This window comes from Perognathus longimembris, chromosome 6, assembly GCF_023159225.1.
Source record: "Perognathus longimembris pacificus isolate PPM17 chromosome 6, ASM2315922v1, whole genome shotgun sequence".
NCBI lineage: Eukaryota > Metazoa > Chordata > Mammalia > Rodentia > Heteromyidae > Perognathus > Perognathus longimembris.
The window spans coordinates 27,939,794-27,960,599 of NC_063166.1; the positions used below are offsets into that span (position 1 = coordinate 27,939,794).

The 20,806-nt window shown below is 43.9% G+C and overlaps 1 protein-coding gene across 7 annotated transcripts in view; it reads right to left on the reverse strand.

Moving 5' to 3' along the window:
• Positions 1-12,527, reverse strand: part of Hivep1 (HIVEP zinc finger 1) — a 116,205-nt gene extending 103,678 nt beyond the window's left edge. Inside the window, exons 1-2 of one of the 7 annotated variants that reach the window (XM_048348478.1) lie at positions 12,474-12,527; positions 5,288-5,440 (exon numbers count right to left, since the gene is read on the reverse strand). In XM_048348478.1, coding sequence (XP_048204435.1) covers positions 5,288-5,327 — 40 coding nt within the window. In that variant the 5' untranslated portion in view covers positions 5,328-5,440; positions 12,474-12,527. Of the gene's footprint in view, positions 1-5,287; positions 5,441-5,802; positions 6,444-7,487; positions 7,740-8,644; positions 8,767-9,009; positions 9,118-12,102; positions 12,215-12,473 lie in introns of those variants that run through there. The other 6 variants (XM_048348472.1, XM_048348474.1, XM_048348475.1 and 3 more) reach the window with 6 other exon arrangements.
• Positions 12,528-20,806: the final 8,279 nt, after the last annotated feature.

Consider the following 20,806-nt stretch of genomic DNA (forward strand, 5'->3'; position numbering starts at 1 on the left):
ACTACTACATTCTCAGGCCAAACTTGGAAGGCTGTACCCCATCTTGTAATGTGTCACCGTCCTTAGAGGCAGGTACCAGTGGTATTCATAATCTGATCACCCCCATGGACCATCTCTCATGTTACAGTAAAGTTGGCTCATAGGGGAAGAAAAGGGTTTTTTTCAAGTGTGTTCAAAGCCAAATGCAGTCAACCAATAAAAATTAAAAACAAGCCACACTAAATCTCAAAATATGTTTTGCAAAAGGCTAATACTTAGTATTTCCCACTGTGACTTCCAATCTTATAAGTAGATGAAGCTTTGAAACCTTAGGCCTTGATACAAAAAAATGAGGTTAGACCTCATTCCTTTTGTCCAAAGCTTTGAAACCTATTCATGATAATGACTGTTTTGCGCACTCACACGTGCATACACACACACACACACACACATATACACACACAAAGCCCTTTCTCTTAAGAGGACTGGACTATAATCTCCTTGACTCCAGTACCTAAGAGTCCCAGTAAAGACTAAAAGAGTAGGAGGGATGATCCTTCTCCAGATGAGTGATCAGCAAGTAAGACAGCTCCCCAAGACCACGCATCTTAGAGCTGGGGCCTTGGTACTGACCACGTTGCAGTCTTCTCTGGGGAAACCCAGGAGAACACACTGAGCTTAGTGAAAAATGGCAGGAAAGCATCATACACATATAATTTGAGATTTATTTAAGGTATTAATCTTTTACTATGGAATATCAGATTTAAGACTTGTATTCCAAAGAAGCCAAGAGGGAAGCAGTAAGTTGGGCAATCATATGGCATGGACAGCAGCAGTGCGCCCTAGCTGGGTGGGGACTCCTGGTCGGGTTGTGAGTTCCTCTCTCCTCATTTCATCTCTACTTGTGCAAGAGATGTCTTCCTATAGCCATCCTAGCTTAGCAACCCAGCAATACAGGGGCATGTCAGCTGTTACTCTCATGATTACAGGGCTGAGTAGAAGCAGGGACTTCCTCCTTGTTCCTAGCAAGATCAAGACTGGATAGGATCAAAAATCATTGTCCTAGGAAATTGTCCAAATCTGAATTGTTTACTAGATGTGCATCGGTTTCACACCATTGTACAGCTGATAAATTCTAAATCAAACCATCAAGATTCTACAACTGTTGATATACATAGGCAAATGTCATCATCTGGGTCGGACAGGGAAAAGTAGAACATAGTACTCCCACTGGATGATAAATCCTAAAAGAAGGGATCAGTGATCCAAATGCCCACTTGAGCAATGAAGTAGTGCCTGCTACACTGAGAGTAAAGGTCCCTGCTTTATTAAATTCAGATTCTAAGTGATGGAGAAAAGCATCTTTGATATGACTGAAAAATCAGACTCTGAAACACTACACTGAATATTCTCTCTCTAAATCCCACCTCATTAAACACTGGTAGTAAATCAGCAGTTGCAATTTGGGCCCAAGGCATTTACCTCTGTCGCTAAGAGTTCTAGTGCTTCTTTTTTTTTTTTTTTTTTTTTATTTTTTGGCCAGTCCTGGGCCTTGGACTCAGGGCCTAAGCACTGTCCCTGGCTTCTTCCCGCTCAAGGCTAGCACTCTGCCACTTGAGCCACAGCGCCGCTTCTGGCCGTTTTCTGTATATGTGGTGCTGGGGAATCGAACCTAGGGCCTCGTGTATCCGAGGCAGGCACTCTTGCCACTAGGCTATATCCCCAGCCCCTCTAGTGCTTTTTTAGGTAGGAAACAAATACTGCTTCCAGATTCAAGCAGGCTGTGAAGCTGACCAAATTTCCAAATACCACTTTATGGCATCTAGCCAGATTTATCTGTCCAAGAAACATTTTCAACTATTTGATTTGTAAATTATTTCTTACCTTGTATTGTGCTCCAAGTATTTCTTCCAATAATAGTAATAATTGCATACATGTACTGCATAACTAGTTTTCAGGCAGCAACAGGTCACATATATGATAGTGGTGTCATTATACAAAACAGGCCACATGAAAGCTACCATCACTATCATGTTCATTGCAGCATTGTTTTACCACACCTACAATATGGAATCAACTCAGATGCCCCTCAGTGGACAAATGGATCAAGAAAATGTGGTATATATACACAATAGAATTCTATTCATCCACCAGAAAGAATGATATTGTAGCATTCATAAGGAAAAAATTATATTAAGCAAAGTAAGCCAGGCCCAAAGAAACATAGGTTGTATGGTTTCCCTCATTTGTTTTAACTAGAATGTACCTATAAATATACAAGTAAACACACTGAATGATAAAAGAAAAAAAATACACTGGGACATGATAAATTATACAGGTCTCCAGGCATTCATACAATGAGACCATGGGAGAATATTCTTAGGAAAGGATCACATAGGTGCAATAGCTATGTTCATCTGACCATATGAAATAATATTTATCAAAATCCAGGAAATGGAAATGAGATTTTTTTTCCTTTGTTGCTGTTTTTGTTTTTCTTTTTTTTTGTTTGTTTGCTTATCTATCTTTGGGAGGGTAATGGGGGAACACAGAGGAAAAAGGGTGAACAAATGTAGCAGTGGTACTCATTAGATACTATGTTGAAAATAAACTATACAACTTGTGGGTGGCAATGGGAGAGAAAAACTGGGAGAGAGGGAGAGAAGGGGTGACATTGTTCAAAAGAAACACACTTTTTATCTGACTTGTGTAAAATCTCTTTAAATTGTATATCACCTTTATAAAACAATAAATGAAAAAGAAATAAGAATTGAATGAAGCTACAAAGCTCCTAATCGCCTAATAACACTATAGTACAAAGCACCATTCACATGAATATGATAATCTTGGCTGAAACAAATACTACACTGCCAGTAAGGTAACCTGAAAGAACATGCAATAATATATGAAATATGCTTAATAATGACAATAAATGAGTATGTACTGGTTTATGTATTTACTCTGCTAGTTTTTAATCATTATTTCAGAGCTAAATCCCTGTACTTATTTAAAAATGAACTACTAGCTTGATGCCAGTGGCTCACACCTATAATCCAAGCTACTTGAGATACTGACATCAGGAGGACCAAGGTTCAAGGCTAGTTTGGGAAGAAAACTTCGAGAGACTCATTCTCAATCCATAGCTGGGTACACTTGTCACCCCAAGCAATGAGGGAGGCTAAGACTGGAAAAACTGCAAAGGCCACCTAGCCCAGACAGAACATGAGGTTTCAACTCTTCAGAGAGAAACTAGACATGATATTGTGTACTTCTGATCTTGTATACTTATGATGAGAAGCCTAAGTCTAGGCACATGCCTGGTCAGGAAACAAAAGTTTATCCTAAAAATAAGCAGTAAAAACCAGGACTAGAGGTGTGACCCAGTGGTGGAACATCTATATCAAGAGTGAAGCCCTAACTTCAAACCCCCAAACTGGGAGAAAAAAGTAACTATACAATAGCAGAGGCAGGTTCTTCAGAAGAGATTCCAGAGGAAGGCAGTCAGAGGTCCCCGGAAGGAAGACATGGAAGCAGAAGATGGACCCTGAACTCTTGATCCTTCCAAGGCCAAAGCTAATGTGTGTGGTTTTGAATTCTTAAGAAAAACAAATTTAACAAGGAAACCAATTTTTATAAATAGAAAATGACTTAGACAATAAGGAAATAAAGCTACTTCTGTATAGCAGTATAATGGGGTTGCATTTTAAGCTAAGCATAACCTGAGTCAAAAAGGTTGTTATATTTTGTTTTAGTTTACCAAGTAAAGAATGTAACCTTAGTCAGCTAAGGTTAATTTACTCTTGAAGAAAAAAGAAACTATATAAATTGAGTGTAGCCTCAGTGTGCAGTGCTACACACTGGAGTAGTCTACATCAGTGCCACAGGAATACTCCAGGCATTCACGGTCACCCCACTTCTTCCATCTACTTACCCAGAGCAACTTATAGCACTGCAACTCCCACTCACAGTCACTGTCTGGACAGTATACCATTTTTAATCTTTTAAACTGCATTTTTACTCTACCTTTTGCTTGTCATGTGTTAAAAATGCCCCCAGTGATTAGCATAGTAACACACAGCAGATCTGTAGCCTAGCAGCACAGGGATAGACCATACAGCCTAGGTATGAGGTAGGCTAGCACATGTGGGTTTATATAGAGATACTGTATGTTTGTGCAATGAAGACCCATAACAGTACATTCTCATTATGTAGCTCTATTGCTAAGTGATGCAGACTATACTTCATAAAATACTTTATTCCACTTAGAATTATTTGTGATAACAGTTCTTTTAGTAACACCGGTACATTCTCATCTACAATGAGTTAAATGTAAAAAATAAATGCTATTCCCAGTGGGCAAAGACACATTAGAAGAATACAAATCTTTTAACACAATAAACTAAATTATGCTTACTTTCCTTATACTAAAGTATCTCAAGAATACAAATCTTTTTATACAATAAACTAAATTATGCTTTCCTAATGTTAAAATATCTCTTTACAGTTAATATAAAATAGTCTTAGTATAAAACCTATGTGTATTGTGTGTATACATACATCTATATGTACACCTATACACATATGTACATATGTATATATACATTGTATACACACATATGTGTGTGCACACATATGTGTATTTGTGGAAGTTAAATCTGTTCTAGGTTCTACAAGTTAAGTTCTAGGTAAATGTCAACTACAACTCTATTTCTTATCTTATTAATCTAAATTATAGAGCAGCACATAAACAAATATCAAAAAACAAAAAGTATGGGTGGGGAGGGGATGTGGTTCAGTAGTAGAGCGCTTCCTTAAAATGCATGAGATGAGTTTAATTTCAAGTACTACTAAATTTTTTTTTAAGGTATGAAGGAAAAAGGAGCAATAAAACACATAAAGTTCACGGTAATCCAGTTGAGAAAGATTATCAACCATTCACTTCAGATTTCCTTGATCCCAACCCAATAAAGTTCTTGCTAAGAAACATTCATTCATAGCTTTCAATATCCAATGATGGAACAATTCTAACTTCATCAAATACAACTAATTCATTCATCATATACTTATATCTCCTTAGAGACAAGAACTGTGTAGGGCAAATGGAACTGAAGGAAAAGAGCATGTTTGTTGCAGTTCTGAGGACAGAAGCTAAGACCTTGCTCATTTCAGGCAAACACTCAACCATTTAAGTGCCCAGCAAAACAGTGTAAGTATCTAATAAACATACCATTTCTGACACCAAAAACATAGTTTATTAAAGGATTTTTTGTATGCTTTATTTATTTTTAGTGAAAACATATGGTCTTACCTCGTAGATTTCTGGGATGGATCTGTTTTGTTCGAGGCATCTTCTTGGGCTTAGGAGCTTTTTCTTCTTAGAAACTGTAGCAAGAGCAGGTCACAAAAAGGTGGCTCCATAAACTCAGTGTAATAAACTCCATAAACTCAGTTAATCCATGTGCTGTAAAAAGGAAAAAAATAAAACAAGAAACATATTTGACCACCTTGAATCAAATAAAAAAAAGTACTTCAAAATTTAGAGTTTAGCCCGGCCTAACCTGACTCTAAACTCAGGAAATAATTAAAAAAAAAAAAAAAAAAAACCTTTGGTACGATAAAACATTACTAAGTTTAGATAAATATAGAACAGGGGCTGGGATGTAGCTCAGTGGTAAAGCGCTTGCCTAGCAAGTGCAATGTCCTGGGTTCGATCCCCAGTACCAAAAAAGAAAAGACAAAAAAAATTTTGGATAAATATAGAACAGGTTACTTTGCCAGTATGTGAGCCTTCTCATTAAGAAAACAGGAAAAAATTCAATTTACCTTTATCAGACAAGACTGAAAAAAGCCACTGTTTTCAACTATTATTAGCAGGGATAGTTCAAGGTAGATGAAGACTAGAAAGGGATTGCCATACATACTCCATCTGCCCATTCATAAGGGCGGGTATCATGTCTTGGCCATCTTGTTCCACAGCTGGCTCAGTGAAGCTGCTATGCAATCACTACAATCCTCCCTTCAAAACACACAGTAGGGCTGCACTCTCTGCAGCAGCATTCAGGGGTCACAGTAAGACCCCTCCCTGCCCCCATGCACTCTGTGCCCTGACCTAGAACATCAAATCTGACAACAGAGTTCAGCTCCCACAAACACAACATGATCTCACTGCAGGAACCAAAAAAAAGAAAGAAAAATCAGCCCTTGTTTATTTAGTGCCACTGATGTTTGAGGGTTATTTGTTAATGCAGCACAACCAATCTGCCTTGACTGCTACCTTTTTAAAAAGTGATCTGAACATGTACTATGCCAAAATAATAATCTAAACCCTAACCACCTATCTTCCCCAAAGTGGCCACCTTGGTCTTTTATTCTACCAGATTCTCTCAAGGATCCCAGAGCGAGAATTTTAGTTTTAGCTTACTACAAACCAAGTAGATAAAGCAAAGACCATTACCAAGATGTGGGTACTAATCCTGAAACAGTGTTTAATCATGGAGCAAACACAATAGAAGGGGACAGGAATGTTTCATTTAAAACTGCTGTTATATCTGTTGTTGCACAAGAAATAAGCACCTGCTATTCTCCCAGTATTTCCTACAATGTCCCTAATTTAATCCTAACAATAAGTGGGACAAAACCAAGTCTGGAGTTTAAGAAACCTAAGATTAGCAACTAAGAAATATGGCACTCCATGACTGGGTTATTGTTTGCCTCAGAGGAGAAAATGTCTTTCAGTTTTTTGCTTTTGTTTTTGTTTTGCTAGGAGGCCTAGCACAGCAAGACATAAGTATAACCAAACTGGGTTCAAGGCTAGGCTTTACCCCATACTGTGTGGCCTAGGTCAAGGTACTTAACCTCCCTGGAGCTCAGATTTCCCAACTGTAAAACTAAGAAACATTATCCACCCCAGAAGGTTGTTATAAAACTGAACTGAACAATGTAAACACTTGGCGTGTCACACAAAAATGTTGAAATACTCATTCCCCTTAACTGAACCGATGTGGTCAAGAATGTATCCAATATTCTTAGAGAAAGGTTCCGTTTTAGTAAGAAACAGAAGGGGAAAGAGCTTCAATTAACATCAGAGCTTCAATTAACGTCTGTGCTTTGCCCCTGGTATATTTTCTCTGATGGAATAGCACAAAACATTCCCAGTCTTTAACTGCACTAGCAAGAGTGTGAATTATGATGGTCAGGGCTATTTATTCCAGGTGGCATCTTACTAAACGAGCTATAAAAGATATGCCTCCTCAACTCCCTGTACTATCGGATTCAGGAAGGTTCCACAGAGAATTCAGAGGCACGATAGCCAAATAAATCGTAGGAATGCTTAGCTCCGTTCCTTGTTAAAGCTTTATTAAATGGGCGCCGCGATACTGCGAAGTTTTTTAAAGCGTGAACTCCGATTGTAATCCAATCATGTGATCGCCATCGGATCCTGAGCCTAAATGTAAAATATGCAAATTCTCAATCTGTAACAGCTTTCTGCTACCTCGCTCACAGCCTACCCACTGTCCCTGGCTGTCCATCCCATGTTCAAATCCATGTGGGGGAGGAAGTGGGTATTTTTCAAAGACAACAGCACTGTAGACTAAGACGAGTGATAAACTGTTCCTTTACGGGGAAGAAATAAATACTACGGAGAGCAAAAACAGGGACATGATCAAAAAGCGGAAAGACAGTTGCAAGGAGGAAAGAAAAAAAAAAAAACATGAATGAATGTGGAGGGCGGAGCCTGGGAAAACCCCTCAGCAACGCTGCACTGAACAAAGCGCTTTGCATGCCAGAAGGAGGGGGGAATGGAAGTGCCTGCTCGGGAAGGAGCTCGGAGTGGATGCGGGAAGCCGGAGGTGGAGAGAGAGGAGGAGGACGACGACGAGATGAGGCGAGCGCGGCAGCCCTAGACTCCTCCTCGCCCCAGCTCCGCCAACGCCCCCTCTTCCCAGCCAGCCAACTCCTTCCCCAGCCTGACCCCAAGGCAAACCCGAGCCCACCCGCGCCCCTACCCACCGCCCCCCAGTCCACCAGCTGCAGGCGCACACCCCAACCCGGGAAGAAACTACCCAGGTGGTCAGGAGTAAATAAGCACTTAGTGCAAAGAAGGAAAAGGGAGGAAAATAAATAAAGCCACCGAGCCGGGAAGGTTGGGAAGCCGAGGCCTGGTCTCCCTCGCCACCCCTCCATCCTCTAGCAAAAGGCATCTGCGGCTGGAAAGCTGGATCCCTGCGTACCTGCTGGGCTCCCAGGACCGCAGCCCCGGCCGCTCGCGCGCGCCGAGGGCGCCCAGAAGTGGCAAGTGGCTCCCGCACGCAGCCATCCCCTCTGCAAGGTCGGCGGTTGCACACACGCACACATACACACGCACACACACGCGCGCCCGCACGCCCCCCGCACGCCGAGGGGGAGGTGGTCCTGCCCCCCCTTACCACCGCTAACAACCACCCCCCCAACACAGCCACTCCACCGCGCCGCCCTCCCCAGCTGCAGCGTCCCCGCCGCGGAGCCCGCGCCGAACCTGCTGCCAGGACGCCCAGCGGAGCCGCTGCCGGCCCTGAAGCTGCGCTGCTGCTGATGGCGGCAGCCGCGGCTCGGGATTTCCGCGACCCCCGCGCCGCCGCGGCGGGGCCGGGGATCCCCCCCACCCAGCCCTCCTTCACTTGACAACCTCAAACACACGACAGAACCTCTTCCAGCAGTCGCTGCTTCCCCGGTCCCCGGCTCCGTCCCCGACCCCGCCGCCGCCGCCCGGGCACCAGCCACAGCAAAGGCCGGAGTCTGGCGCTCCCACCACCCGGCGCTGAAATATTAAACAGGGGAGCGGGCCGGGGGGCGGGGGGGAGCGGGGCGCGCGGGCGGGGGCCGCGGGCGCCGGGCGGGGGAGGCGGCGGCGCTCGGCTGCGCCCGGGCCCGAGGCACGGTCGAGGGCCCCCGCCGGCTCGGGAGGGGGCGTCCGGGGGGGCCGGGGCGCGCACCCCGGCGGGGCCGCGGGGCGGACCCCGGGTCCGGGCGCGGTGGGGGCACAGGCTTTACCTCTCCCCCCGGGCAGAGTAAGGCACGTTTAGCGTCTTTAGGGCAGGCGGGAGGCGCGCGGGCCGGCGGCGCGGGGGGCGGGGGAGGCCGAAGGTCGGAGGCTTTCCCGCGGGTGGGCGGGGCGGCAGGGGATCCCCGGGGGCGGGAGGCGGGGGAGGCCGCGACGCGCGGGCGCGGAGCGGGGAGGGGGCGTCCCGACGCGGGGGCTGGGCGGCCGGGAGGGCGGGGGACACCGGAGAGGCGTGTGGAGTCGTCCGCAAAGCCCAGGCTAGGGGCTGCGCTAGGTGACCCCGGCCGGCCCTGCAATCGCAGGGCGCCGGGGCCCCGGAGCCCCGAGGCCCCGGGTCCCCCGGGCAGGGCTGCCCCGGACCCCGCCTGCCCCTGCCGCCCGCCCCGCCCCGCCGGGCTCCGCGGGGAGGGGGGACGCGGAAGGAGGCGGTGGCGCGGCCCGAGGGGGAGGGGCGGTTAGGGACGCGGGGAGACCGCAGTCCCCAGGTCCCGACGACCCCCGGGGACGGCGCCAGGGGAGAGCGGCGGGCCAGCCCCGCAGGTAAGGCCGCCCGGGGGAGGCCCGGCGGGCCGCGCAGTTGAGGGCGGTTGGCGTGCGGAGAGGGGCGGGGCCGGGCGGGGCCGGAGTTTCTCTTTACCGTCTCTTTACTTTCTGAAGCAGGATGTGGGCCGGCCCGGTGACGTCATGGGGTCTCCCAGCCCCGCCCCTCGCCCGGGCCGACGGGGGGGGAGGGGGAGACCCGGAGGAGGAGGGGGGGACCCCAAGGGGGTTTCCTCAGCAACGCATTGAAAGGGGGGAAAAAATCATTGTGAAACTTGAAACTCATTAACTCTGAAAAACAACTTAAAAAAAAAAACGCGTTCGGAGCGGGGGGGGTGGGGGGAGTGTCTGGAGGGTGGAAAGGACTCATTACTAACCCTGAACTGAAACCACTTTTCGGTGGCGGATGTTCTATTCAAAGAGCGAGGGAAGCCAAGGTTATTTCAGAGGCCGCTCCACAGCCGGCGGGTGCTTCCCAGAGCCTGAGCTGGGAGCGCCATTAACCCCTGCCTGCCCGCCTGACAGCTTGCTGGGGGTCGGGAGAAGGGGGTCGGGGCTGTGCTTGGGACTCGGCCTGTGGAAAGCTAGGGCGGGGAGAAAGAGGTAGAAGTAATTACCACTTGCCAGAGTTTGCCCCGAGGCTCCTAGAAGGCCATGGAGGAAGCTTGGAGTCTAAATCTACTGACTAGAATTAAGATGGGACTGGAAGATTTTCGGTTACTCCAGAAAGAACATTATCAGTTTAGGGATCACTAAGGCTAAATATAACAACAACAAAAAAAAGGCAGGCAGAAGTTGAACGAGCCAACCTCTAACTTGGAAGGAAGAAGGTAAAACAAAGAAATTAATGCTTTAAAAAAAACTGATTTAAAAACCAAACCGTTTTCCCCTTTTAAGGAAGAGAAGCACTGAACGACCATACGCCCACCGAGGCAGCTGACCATCTGTGCAAACAGGAATGATTCTGTTCTTTGGGCTCGTATAAAGACGTCGTGGTCTCTCCAGCGAGGGTTGGCCCCCGAATTCCCCTAAGGAAATCCTTCCTTTAGCTTCAATGGAGCTAAGAAAAACTCAGAGCTCCAGAATGGGGTTGATTAAAAATGGAACACTCAGTAATGGCGAGTTAAAGCCAAAAATAATGTTATGCAAAGGGAAAAATTTGCGTACCAAAAAAAGTATATTTGGCTGAAGGAGGTAAGATCATCAAACTGCAAATACAATGTTTAGCATGTTGCGCTAGTCTTAACAATGAAATACTGCGATTTTAAAATATTTTTAATAGGTAACTGTCTCCTTGAGGAAATGAAGGGATACTCAAAGAGTTGAAAACTCATCTATCCATCTAACTATCTAGTTGGCTAATTCTCCAACTGGGTCATTTAGTCAAAAACTAAGTATGCTATTAAATGTGAAATTGTAGCTAATAATTTGTCAGGATAGGCTTCCATGAGAATGGGTTTGTGTTGACACCTGGGGCGTTAAAAGGAACTGCGTAAATTTTTTTTCTTTAATAGATTGCTGGGCACAACGATGAACTTTTGAACAAAATACACATGCAGTTTTTGAATTGTAATGGGTGTGTTTTGTCGTTCAAAGTGTTTTGGGACCAACAGCACGACCTGAAACTTTCATTTGAGACTGATACAATACAGAACACTCCCAGTCAAGTTTGTAAATTCTCCTAACTCCACTTTCTTTGCCTCCAATTCTGACTTCCTAGATTAAGAGGATGCAAAGAAATGCAGCGAGGTTATAAAAATATAAAATGTTCCCTGTCTTGTTTGGCCACAAAACATTGTAGCAAATTCAATGCAGGTCATCAAAATCTATCAAATAAATGAATGAGAGGTGGTTTTCCGAGCCAGAGAATTAACATGGATGATAAAACGCAGTTGGAACTGTCAAAAATCTAACAATGGGGTAGAGGGTGACCACTGCACAAGAGGGGCTCCTAGGGTCCATTTTTCTCCACGCAGACAGGCTCAGTGAGCAACCATGGTGTACCCCTTGAAGGAAGTGGGGCTCGAGGGGTGCTGTACAAGCATCTTTCTCGCTGAGCAGTTTGGGGACCGCGCAACCCCATCCCCGAGCCGCGTCTCCCTCCCACCTTATCCCCCTCCCCTCTCCACACACACACCTTATCCCCCTCCCGTGTCCCCGACCCAGGTTCCCACGCGGCGGCCCGGCCTTCCCATCTCGGACTCCCCCTGGCGCGGCCCCGCGGTCCCGGCCCTCGGCCCTGGAAGCGGCCAGGCTGCGCCACCAGCACCACCGCCGTCGCCACGCGGAGATCCCGGAGGTTCCTCCCCGCCGGCCGCCGGGTCACACCGCCCAGCCCTCCCCTCCGCCTGCCGCACGCCCGGGCTTTCCCGTCCACCGCCGAATCCCCTCCTCCTCGTCGTCCTCCTCCTCCACCCGGCGACCCGACGACAAACCCTTGCCCGAACGCCCTGCCAACTCTGGTCCCCCCTCCCATGCCTAGGCTCTCCCCAAGCCTGGAGCCAGACAAAAGAACCGGGGGGGGGGGGGCGGGGAGAACTTACCAGAACTGCATTACCAAAGTGTGATCCAAAGCTTCGTGGGTTTAACTTTTAATTTTAAAAACAACAAAAGCAGAAACCCAAAGCCTCCCTGGTTGGAAGTGGGCGTGAGAGGAAATGCTAGGGGGAGGCGCTTCGTTCTCTTGCTGCTTTGCCCCCCCCCCCTTTCTGGCCCCTGCCCGGGGCTTTGATGTTATCTCGTGCACCGCCTACGTGGGTCTACACCTCAGGCGGGCTCTGAGCCCGTGGTGACGGCCGCGGAGTCCGCCCCGGGGAGCCAGGGCAGCAGGTGGTCAAGGTGAGGATCCCCCCCCCCGCCCCCCCGGCCTACCCCGGCAGTGAGGTGAATGCTTGCCCGGGCTTCCCTTTGTTACCTGCACGGAAAAGGAAAGATCCACCGACCTAGCAACCTGGCAGAGTTGGGTCCTGTGGTGCATTTTTGGTAAAACGCTTGGAAAGAAGCCTCCTCCATTAGATTCCTTGTCCTTGGACTCCTGACACAAACTGGTAATCTGATGGTTTTGAATGTTTCCTGGGCCTCGGTTCTGTTTTTAGATCTCATTTCTGGAAAGAAAATAGTATTTGTCTTCTGGGATAATCCCTGCAGCCTTGAAGAGACATAAATGTACCTCTGAAGAGGGTAAACTGGAATGCCTTGCTTCCACCTGCATACTTTCCACTCACATGATGGGAAGCTTTGACTGTTGATTTTATTTTTATAATATCGATGCTAAAGGAGACTGCATATATTTTTATGTTAATAATCTCAGGACCATCACTAACAAAGCACTACCAAAAGATACTTTGAGAAAGTAGTGCTGTGGCTCAAGTGGTAGAGTGCTAGCTAGCCTTGACTTCCTGGCCCAGGCCCAGAGTTCAAGCCCCAGCACCTACAAAAAAAAAAAAAAAAAAAAAAAAAAAAAAAGATACTTTGACAACAACAACAACAAAATCAAAACATCCTTACCTTTAAACCCACTTTATGACAGTACTAGTAGCCTTTGTCAGGCCCTGTCTCTGGGAGTTTACAAATTAAAGGAGACAGCATAAACACAAGGAAAAATACCTGGAGGGGGAAGAAACATGCAAGCAGCAATTTATAAACAGAGCTAATTAAAGTTATACAGAGTTATTTATGCGTTTCTGGTTTGGTGGAGGGCAGGACTATCAAGAGTCTGGGTGAATCCTCAGAGTTCTGTCCAAGGGTGAGTTCTCAGTTGGATTTAGGAAAGTTCTTTGGGATTTGGCACTGGTACCAGAACAGCATTCCAGAGGAGGAAAATAGCTTGAAGGTGAGAACAGGGAACTGTGTGTGATTTTTCTGACCAGTGTAGGAAGTCCAGGCAAAGGTGAAACAAGGAACACCCAAATTAGGACACTTCTGAAAGTGAAAAGCAAGCTACTAATAATTATACTCAGATAGGAGAGATCCACCTGAACCCCTCCCTTTCTATTGGGAAGGATGGTTTCTCTAGAAATGAGCTTTGAAGACAGAACAGGCAGGCACCACACAACCAGAGAAGAGCCAACTCTTCATTTGGAAGGAATTAAGACAACGATATTACCAACAGTTGGTAGTGGTTTGGAGACATCTGGACTGAGAATGGTCTTTTTTTTTTTTTTTAAGGAAAGTTATTATTGCTGATAGATTTAGGATAGCGATAGAATCTGGGTACAAAAACTGCAGTGTCGTATCAGGCCTGCTGGTCATGATTAAGTATTGCTGAGAGTTTTATAGCCAGCATGGTCTCCTCTATGAACTTTCTTTAACTCAACCACAAGCCCATCCTACACACCAAAATACAGAGACCAAAATTATTCAGCACTTCCAAAATGCTAATTAATCTGCCAGAAACCATAAAGCTAGTAAATAGTAAATTTATGATGGAAGATTAGAGAAGATTTCAATGTTTAGAGCTTAAAGATTATTTTTAACAGATTGTAATAACTTGTTTAACTCTTCAGCAGTTGTGGGAAAGAGAGGATAAGTGGAAGTATATTGGTTTGTTTTGTTTTTACTTTTGTGCTGGTCCTAGAGACAGTTCTTGAGCTTTTTTTTTTTTTTTTTTTTTTTTTTTGTAGTTACTTGGAGATAAAAATCTCATGGACTTTCTTGCCTAGGTTGGCTCCAAGCCACAATCCTCCAGTCTCAGCCTCCTGAATAGCTAGGATTATAGGCATGAGCCACCTGCTTATATTTTTTAATCTGCAGCTTCAGGTTTTGAGAATTTGGCAGATTGTGTCATGAAAATGGAGTTGTTAGGATGGTGTGTGATACTTAAGGGGAGAAGAGCAAGTGAATTTGAGTTTGAGAAGAATGATTTCATTTCACACTTCTGCCAGTGTCAATAGTATTAATCTTATAGGATACACAATTACAAGGAGACCAGTCTCTAACTTTGTTGAAAAGCACCTCTTTAGTGACTGGTATAACAGTGTAATGGCTAATATGTGGTTTACCAGCTGTTAAAGAAGAAAAGATAGAAGCAATATATGCAGATTTTTGTGGGGATTTTATTTTGGAGTTGGGTTAGTTTTTGGATAATTCTCAGTTTATGTTCCTATTAGCCTAGCCTGCAATTCTCCTATTGATATTTTTTCGTATCACTAGCCATATTGAGCATTGGGCAAGATGGAGTCTCAAGAACTTTTATTGTTGTTTGTTCTTTGTCCTGTTGTTTGAACTCAAGGCCTCATGCTTGCTATGCAGGTGTTCTTACTGTTGAGCAATGCTTCCAGCCCCATACTTGCATTTCCTAATTTGCTATGTCCATACTATAACATATGGAGGCATACTAGAAATGGAGTGAGCAGCATTCTACAAAAGTAGCACAGCCTTCTCCATGATCTAAAACTAGGGAAGCAAGTACAACAGTCTAAGACACTTTATTAGTCAGTCCCAACTGTTGTAAGATAACACGGTGTCTTAAAGTACATGCATTTATTTCCTCACAGTTCTAAAAGTTGGAAGCCCAAGATCAAGTTTGCAGCAGATTCAATTTCTACTTAGGGCTATCCTTCCTGATCTGCAGATGTCCACCCACTGGATGAGTTTCCAGGTGTGTTTGAGGAGGAAGAATCTCTCTGTGTGTCTCTTCTTCTTTTTTTTTTTTTTTTTGTCAGTGATGGGTCTTGAACTCTGGGCCTGGGTGCTGTCGCTGAGCTCTTCAACTCAATGTTAGTGCTCTATCATTTGAGCTAGTCCTGGTTTTTTGGTGGTGAATTAGAGATAAGAGTCTCACAGACTTTCCTGCTTGGTCTGGCTTTGAACTGCCTCAGAACTGCCTCAGCCCTTCGTGTCAACCTATCAGTTCTCTTCCTTTTCAATATCTTCTTTGTTTTTATTTTGTGTTCCTTTCAATATCTTTTTTACTTTTGGAATTAAAGTTATGTCACATAGTTAAAATGCATGTACTGGGTATAGAGGCTGGAACGCTGAAGTTGGAGTGCTCAGGTGCACTGTCTGACTGCACTGACTGCATTGGCAGAGCACAACTGGAGAGCTCTCATTCATTCCTCTCCACCTCTTCCTATGCCTCCCAAGGGTCCCTTTCCCTTTGAATCCTCCTTTCATTCTCACCAGCAATGCCATTGCCTTTTGCTTATGAATAATTTTCACTTATAATTTTATTTAAAAAGTTTTTCCTCTGCTCCAGTTTTTACTGTCACTGTTGTTTCTGGCCTTTTGAGACATCTTCCCATGATACACAGGTGGGCCTTGAATTCACAATCCTCCTGCCTCTGCATCCTAGGTGCTGGGATTACAACCATGTATCACCACACTTGCTATTCTTGGACAGATTTGAGAGAAGTTCTGTGGCTTACCAGTTCTTTGTGTGGAAAGGAAGAAAAGATAATGTATGTGTACATTTAAAAAAAGAAAAATATGACAGTGTAAGGATTTTTTTTTTTTTTTTTTTTTTTTTTTTTTTTTTTGCCAGTCCTGGGCCTTGGACTCAGGGCCTGAGCACTGTCCCTGGCTTCTTCCCGCTCAAGGCTAGCACTCTGCCACTTGAGCCACAGCGCCGCTTCTGGCCGTTTTCTGTATATGTGGTGCTGGGGAATCGAACCTAGAGCCTCGTGTATCCGAGGCAGGCACTCTTGCCACTAGGCTATATCCCCAGCCCCAGTGTAAGGATTTTGAAAAGTGATTTGTAACAAAAGTTTTGTACCAAATGATCCTGACTGCTTCAACCCACATTCTTTACCTTTTCTTGCTGAGTTGTTCCAGTTGCTGAATTAAAGAGGGTGGAAAAAAAAAAAAAAAACAGGCATATTCATAGTTAGGAATAGAAAAACAAGCGGGTGTGTGGTAATGCTCTTACTGCTCTGGAAAGAATACACCCATTGGTTAGAATCCCAATGTTTATTTCTCGCACTAACATCTCTGTTTCCCCAAACTTTACCAGATTCCAAACTCACCAGCTTCTGTCTCTGTAAATATGTTGTTGTTGGGCTCTAAGAAACTTTCCCCAGATGCCTACTCATTGAATCACATTTTTCAGCTGAATTATTTCTGGAAAAACAAAACAAAGAAAAATAACTTCTTGAAACATCCACTAACCCCCCTCTTAAATTCTCCTGACTATACTGTTTTCAGTTCATAAAGGCCTACTGATACAAATTTATGTTTGGAATTTAATGGCATCCTCTTTTAAAGGTGGCTTCGGCTATGGCGAAATATCTATGGATAGCAATTATAAAGGACCCCAAGAGAGAAAAGTCAGTCCATCTTGAGAAAAGCAGAATGAGTAGACTTCACAGAAGCTAAAAGAAATGGATGTTGTATTAATCCACAAGAGATGAGCAAAAGAATGAACTAGAATGAACTGCAACTTATAGCAGGACAATAATAGTTCACAATGAGTTTTGATCTGCCTCAAATGCTTTCTAAAATTCAGCTATTTCAATTTCTACAAGAGGAGGTAGTTGAAAATGGCACAAGTGTTGTAATATCGCATCTAAGGCTCCGTATGTGGTATGTGTGTGTGTTGCATGTCAGCCAGCCAGATGGCTGCCTAACCTAAAGACACTGCAGATATTATTTGTAAGTTTTTCTTTAATTGCTATTAATGGATTACACACATGAGGGTTGGTAATTATAAAAAATATTGATGCAAGCAAGAAATCTTGGCACAGTTGCAGTATGTAGTGCTCTGAGCAGGAGTAACAGGACACACACATTTGTCTTCGGCTTGCTACTCATACAACTGTCATTCCCAACTGCTGTGGAACCTTCTGGTTACAAAATTCCATCCCTCACATAGTAACAGGGGAGTCAAAACAGTCCCTGCCACTTCCTGGGCAATGATCACACAGCAGTTTCGTAACCATGTTCTCTCAAAGTTCCATAGTCCACTCCTTGGAACAAAATACAGTGATTTCCAGAAAAGTAAATCAGATGTTGTCCAACTGTAGCCTTTGCTCCTATTTTTATAATTCTAAAAACTTCATTTTCTTTAAGGTTTGATTTGGGCAAGGAGGATTAGTTGGCTTATGAATTTTCTTCCAAAATATTTTTCTACTGTCTCAATAACAACAATTCCTTTTGGGTATCTATTCTGAGCAACACATGATTTTGTATGCATTTTAACACAATTAAATTTATACAACTTTAAAAAATTCAAATCCAATGAGATATATTATTAAGATCTCCAAATATATTTCTTTGTAATTTTTTATTTGCTTGTAATTCTACCTACTCAGGAGGCTGAGATCTGAGAATTGTGGTTGGAAGCAGCCAGGCAGGAAAGCCCAGGAGACTCTTATCTTCAATTAACCAGCTAAAACCTGGACCTGCAGCTATGCTATGGCTCAAGTGGTAGAGTGCTAGCCTTGAGCAAAAAAGCTCAGAGACAGCGTCCAGGCCCTGAGTTTAAGTCCCAGGATTGGCACACACATGCATGCGTGCATGCATACACACACACACACACACACACACGTCCTTGTCCTGAACACACTACTACACAAAAAAGTATATCATAAACTTATTATAACATTATAAAGTTATAAGGTATTCTATGATAGGTGCTCAGGATTCATAATCACAAAAGGACAAACTGCCGTTCAATAACAAACCATGGTGAAATGTTTTACTATGCCTGCTTTCACAAACCCATAGGCAGTCAAAGGAAGGTAAGATGTACCTTGGTAGTAGAGTACTTGCTTTGCGTGCCTAAGTCCCTGAGTTCTATCCCTAGTACTGCCAAAGTAAAAGTAAAATAAACAAGAAAAGGTGGGATGGTGTAGAAATATTAGCAGATGTGGAATAGTGTGAATTTCTTGCTACTAAAAATTCAATGAGACTTGGTCATTTCTTTTCGTAGTAATCTCAAGTGTATGACAAGACTGAGAAATGGTCATGTAGTACTGACCCCATTAAGTAGCAGTTAATCCAAAGAGATCATTTTGCTAGGATAAACTTAAGGTTCTGAGGGAAAAGGAAGAAATGTATATGTTTCTTACCATGATCAAATTCCTACTGCAATAAAAATTTCAACCTACAGTGAGATGGTAAAGTACTAGGGACATTTTACAGTAATCTGGAAGTTTCTCCTTCTGTATATATACAACAAAGTAATGCCTTTCCTTTGTCCTTCCACTGTGTGATAGTTCATTTAATTATATTCTCTTTTCTTTTTTCTTTTATTTGGTCTTTAACATTCCTTCCCTTGTTCTTTTCCTCCCTATCTTACTCCTTCTGTTCTTCCTTCCTTTTTCTGAAAATCAAATCTAGGACATCATATATATTAAGCATGAGCTTTACCATTCACTAAGCTATACCTCCCCAGCCCATCCCTTTTTATTAAACAAACATTTGTTTCCATACTTGCAACTATATTACCTTTCTACTGCTCTGTTTTCTTTTTCTTATTATTCTTGATTTGAAGTGAATTCCTACTTTTTTTTTTTTTTTTTTTTGGCCAGTCCTGGGCCTTGGACTCAGGGCCTGAGCACTGTCCCTGGCTTCTTCCCGCTCAAGGCTAGCACTCTACCACTTGAGCCACAGCGCCGCTTCTGGCCGTTTCCTGTATCTGTGGTGCTGGGGAATCGAACCTAGGGCCTCTTGTATCCAAGGCAGGCACTCTTGCCACTAGGCTATATCCCCAGCCCCTGAATTCCTACTTTTAAACCCAGGAACACACTCTATTATATTATATATTAAATTAAATATATGTTATATTAAATATGTAAACATATGAAGATGGCAAATTGGAAATTTACCCTCTCCAATACATTTATGAGTGCTTCTGCTAATATTTAGAAGTTCTTTAACTTCTATATGTAAAATAAAAATATACTTTCTTCTAGTTTATTGTCCCCAACACCAGACTTTTTGAATATAAATCTTCAGACTAATTAAAATTAGAAATATTTCCATATAGCCACAAACATCTCCTAATTACTACATCATTTCCAGCATTTCTCTAAAACCTTTGTTTTGTTTTTTTTTCCTCATAACCAACACCCTCTTGACCATTTTCTCAACCCAACCACCTGTTCATTCCCACATTGAAAATCTGGGCACAGATCTAATGGGATACCTTTAATTTTTTCTCACTTGTCTTCAGATTACCGAACAAGGAGCAAGTACTTCCTTACTATATTTAATAGAAATGGTTCAATAGTAGATGACTGCGGTGGTAACTTGAGTGTTGCCAGTATTAGCATCCACAGGTATGGGGGAAAGAAGGTAACTGTCCTCCATGACATCATCTCAGTAAGGAAGGGCCAGAGTCCAAACAAGCCTCCCTTCTTTTTATCAGTCACAGCACCCTAATTATCTCCTAACGTAACACTTTGATCCTGTAATTCCCTTACTGAAGAAACCAAGTGACTTCCCTCTAACTACAAAGTCCATGTTCTCTTCGCTGGGATTCACACCTCACTGTGATCCAAATGTTCATTGCCAACCTCAGCTTCCAGATGCCTCTCTAATGAGACCTTCATTCCACAAAATGGTCAGCACACTGCTCCTGTCATCAACCTGGTGCTTCCCGCCCTCCTTATTCCTGTTCTAACCACTGTGCTTAAAACAACAACAACAAAAAAAAAACCTGCCTTTAAAATTTCTAAGTACCTCATAGAAGATGAGCTCACCACACCCAATCCATTCTCTAAGATCTATCTGAACAACCCTTTTCCATGACCAAGCTATAAAATGATCCCACAAGCTCATATAAAGTTGGTCTCATAGGAAGTGCTTGTGCTGATCAGCCTTCAATTACTGTTACTGCCAGTCTTTGAAGCAGAACTAACAAACCATAGATTCTTTCTAGAATGGACTGTAGGGAGCTAGCCCAACTGTCACTTGGCTGGTAGGAACTCCAGCACAGTGTGAGATAAGGTGTATGGTAAAAGGTACCATTTACCCATAGTCCTTACAAAAAAATAAAAACTAGATGTAACAATTAATAGACCACAGATCTCATTTCCCTGGAATAATGGTTCATGGTCAACATCAAAAGTGGGCTATTCATGCTAAAGGAGACATAAATGGAGAGAAATACTTGAGACAATTAGCTTGTAAAGAGTAAGATTCATTCTGGCTCATAGTTTTGCAACTGTGATTGGCTCTGTTGTTTTGTGTGGCCTGTGGCAAAGCAGAATATCATTGTTAAGGACACATAATGGAACAAGCTGCTAGCCTTATGACAGCCTAGAAGGAGAGAGAGGAGAGAGAGAGAAAGAGACAGAGGCTGAGAAA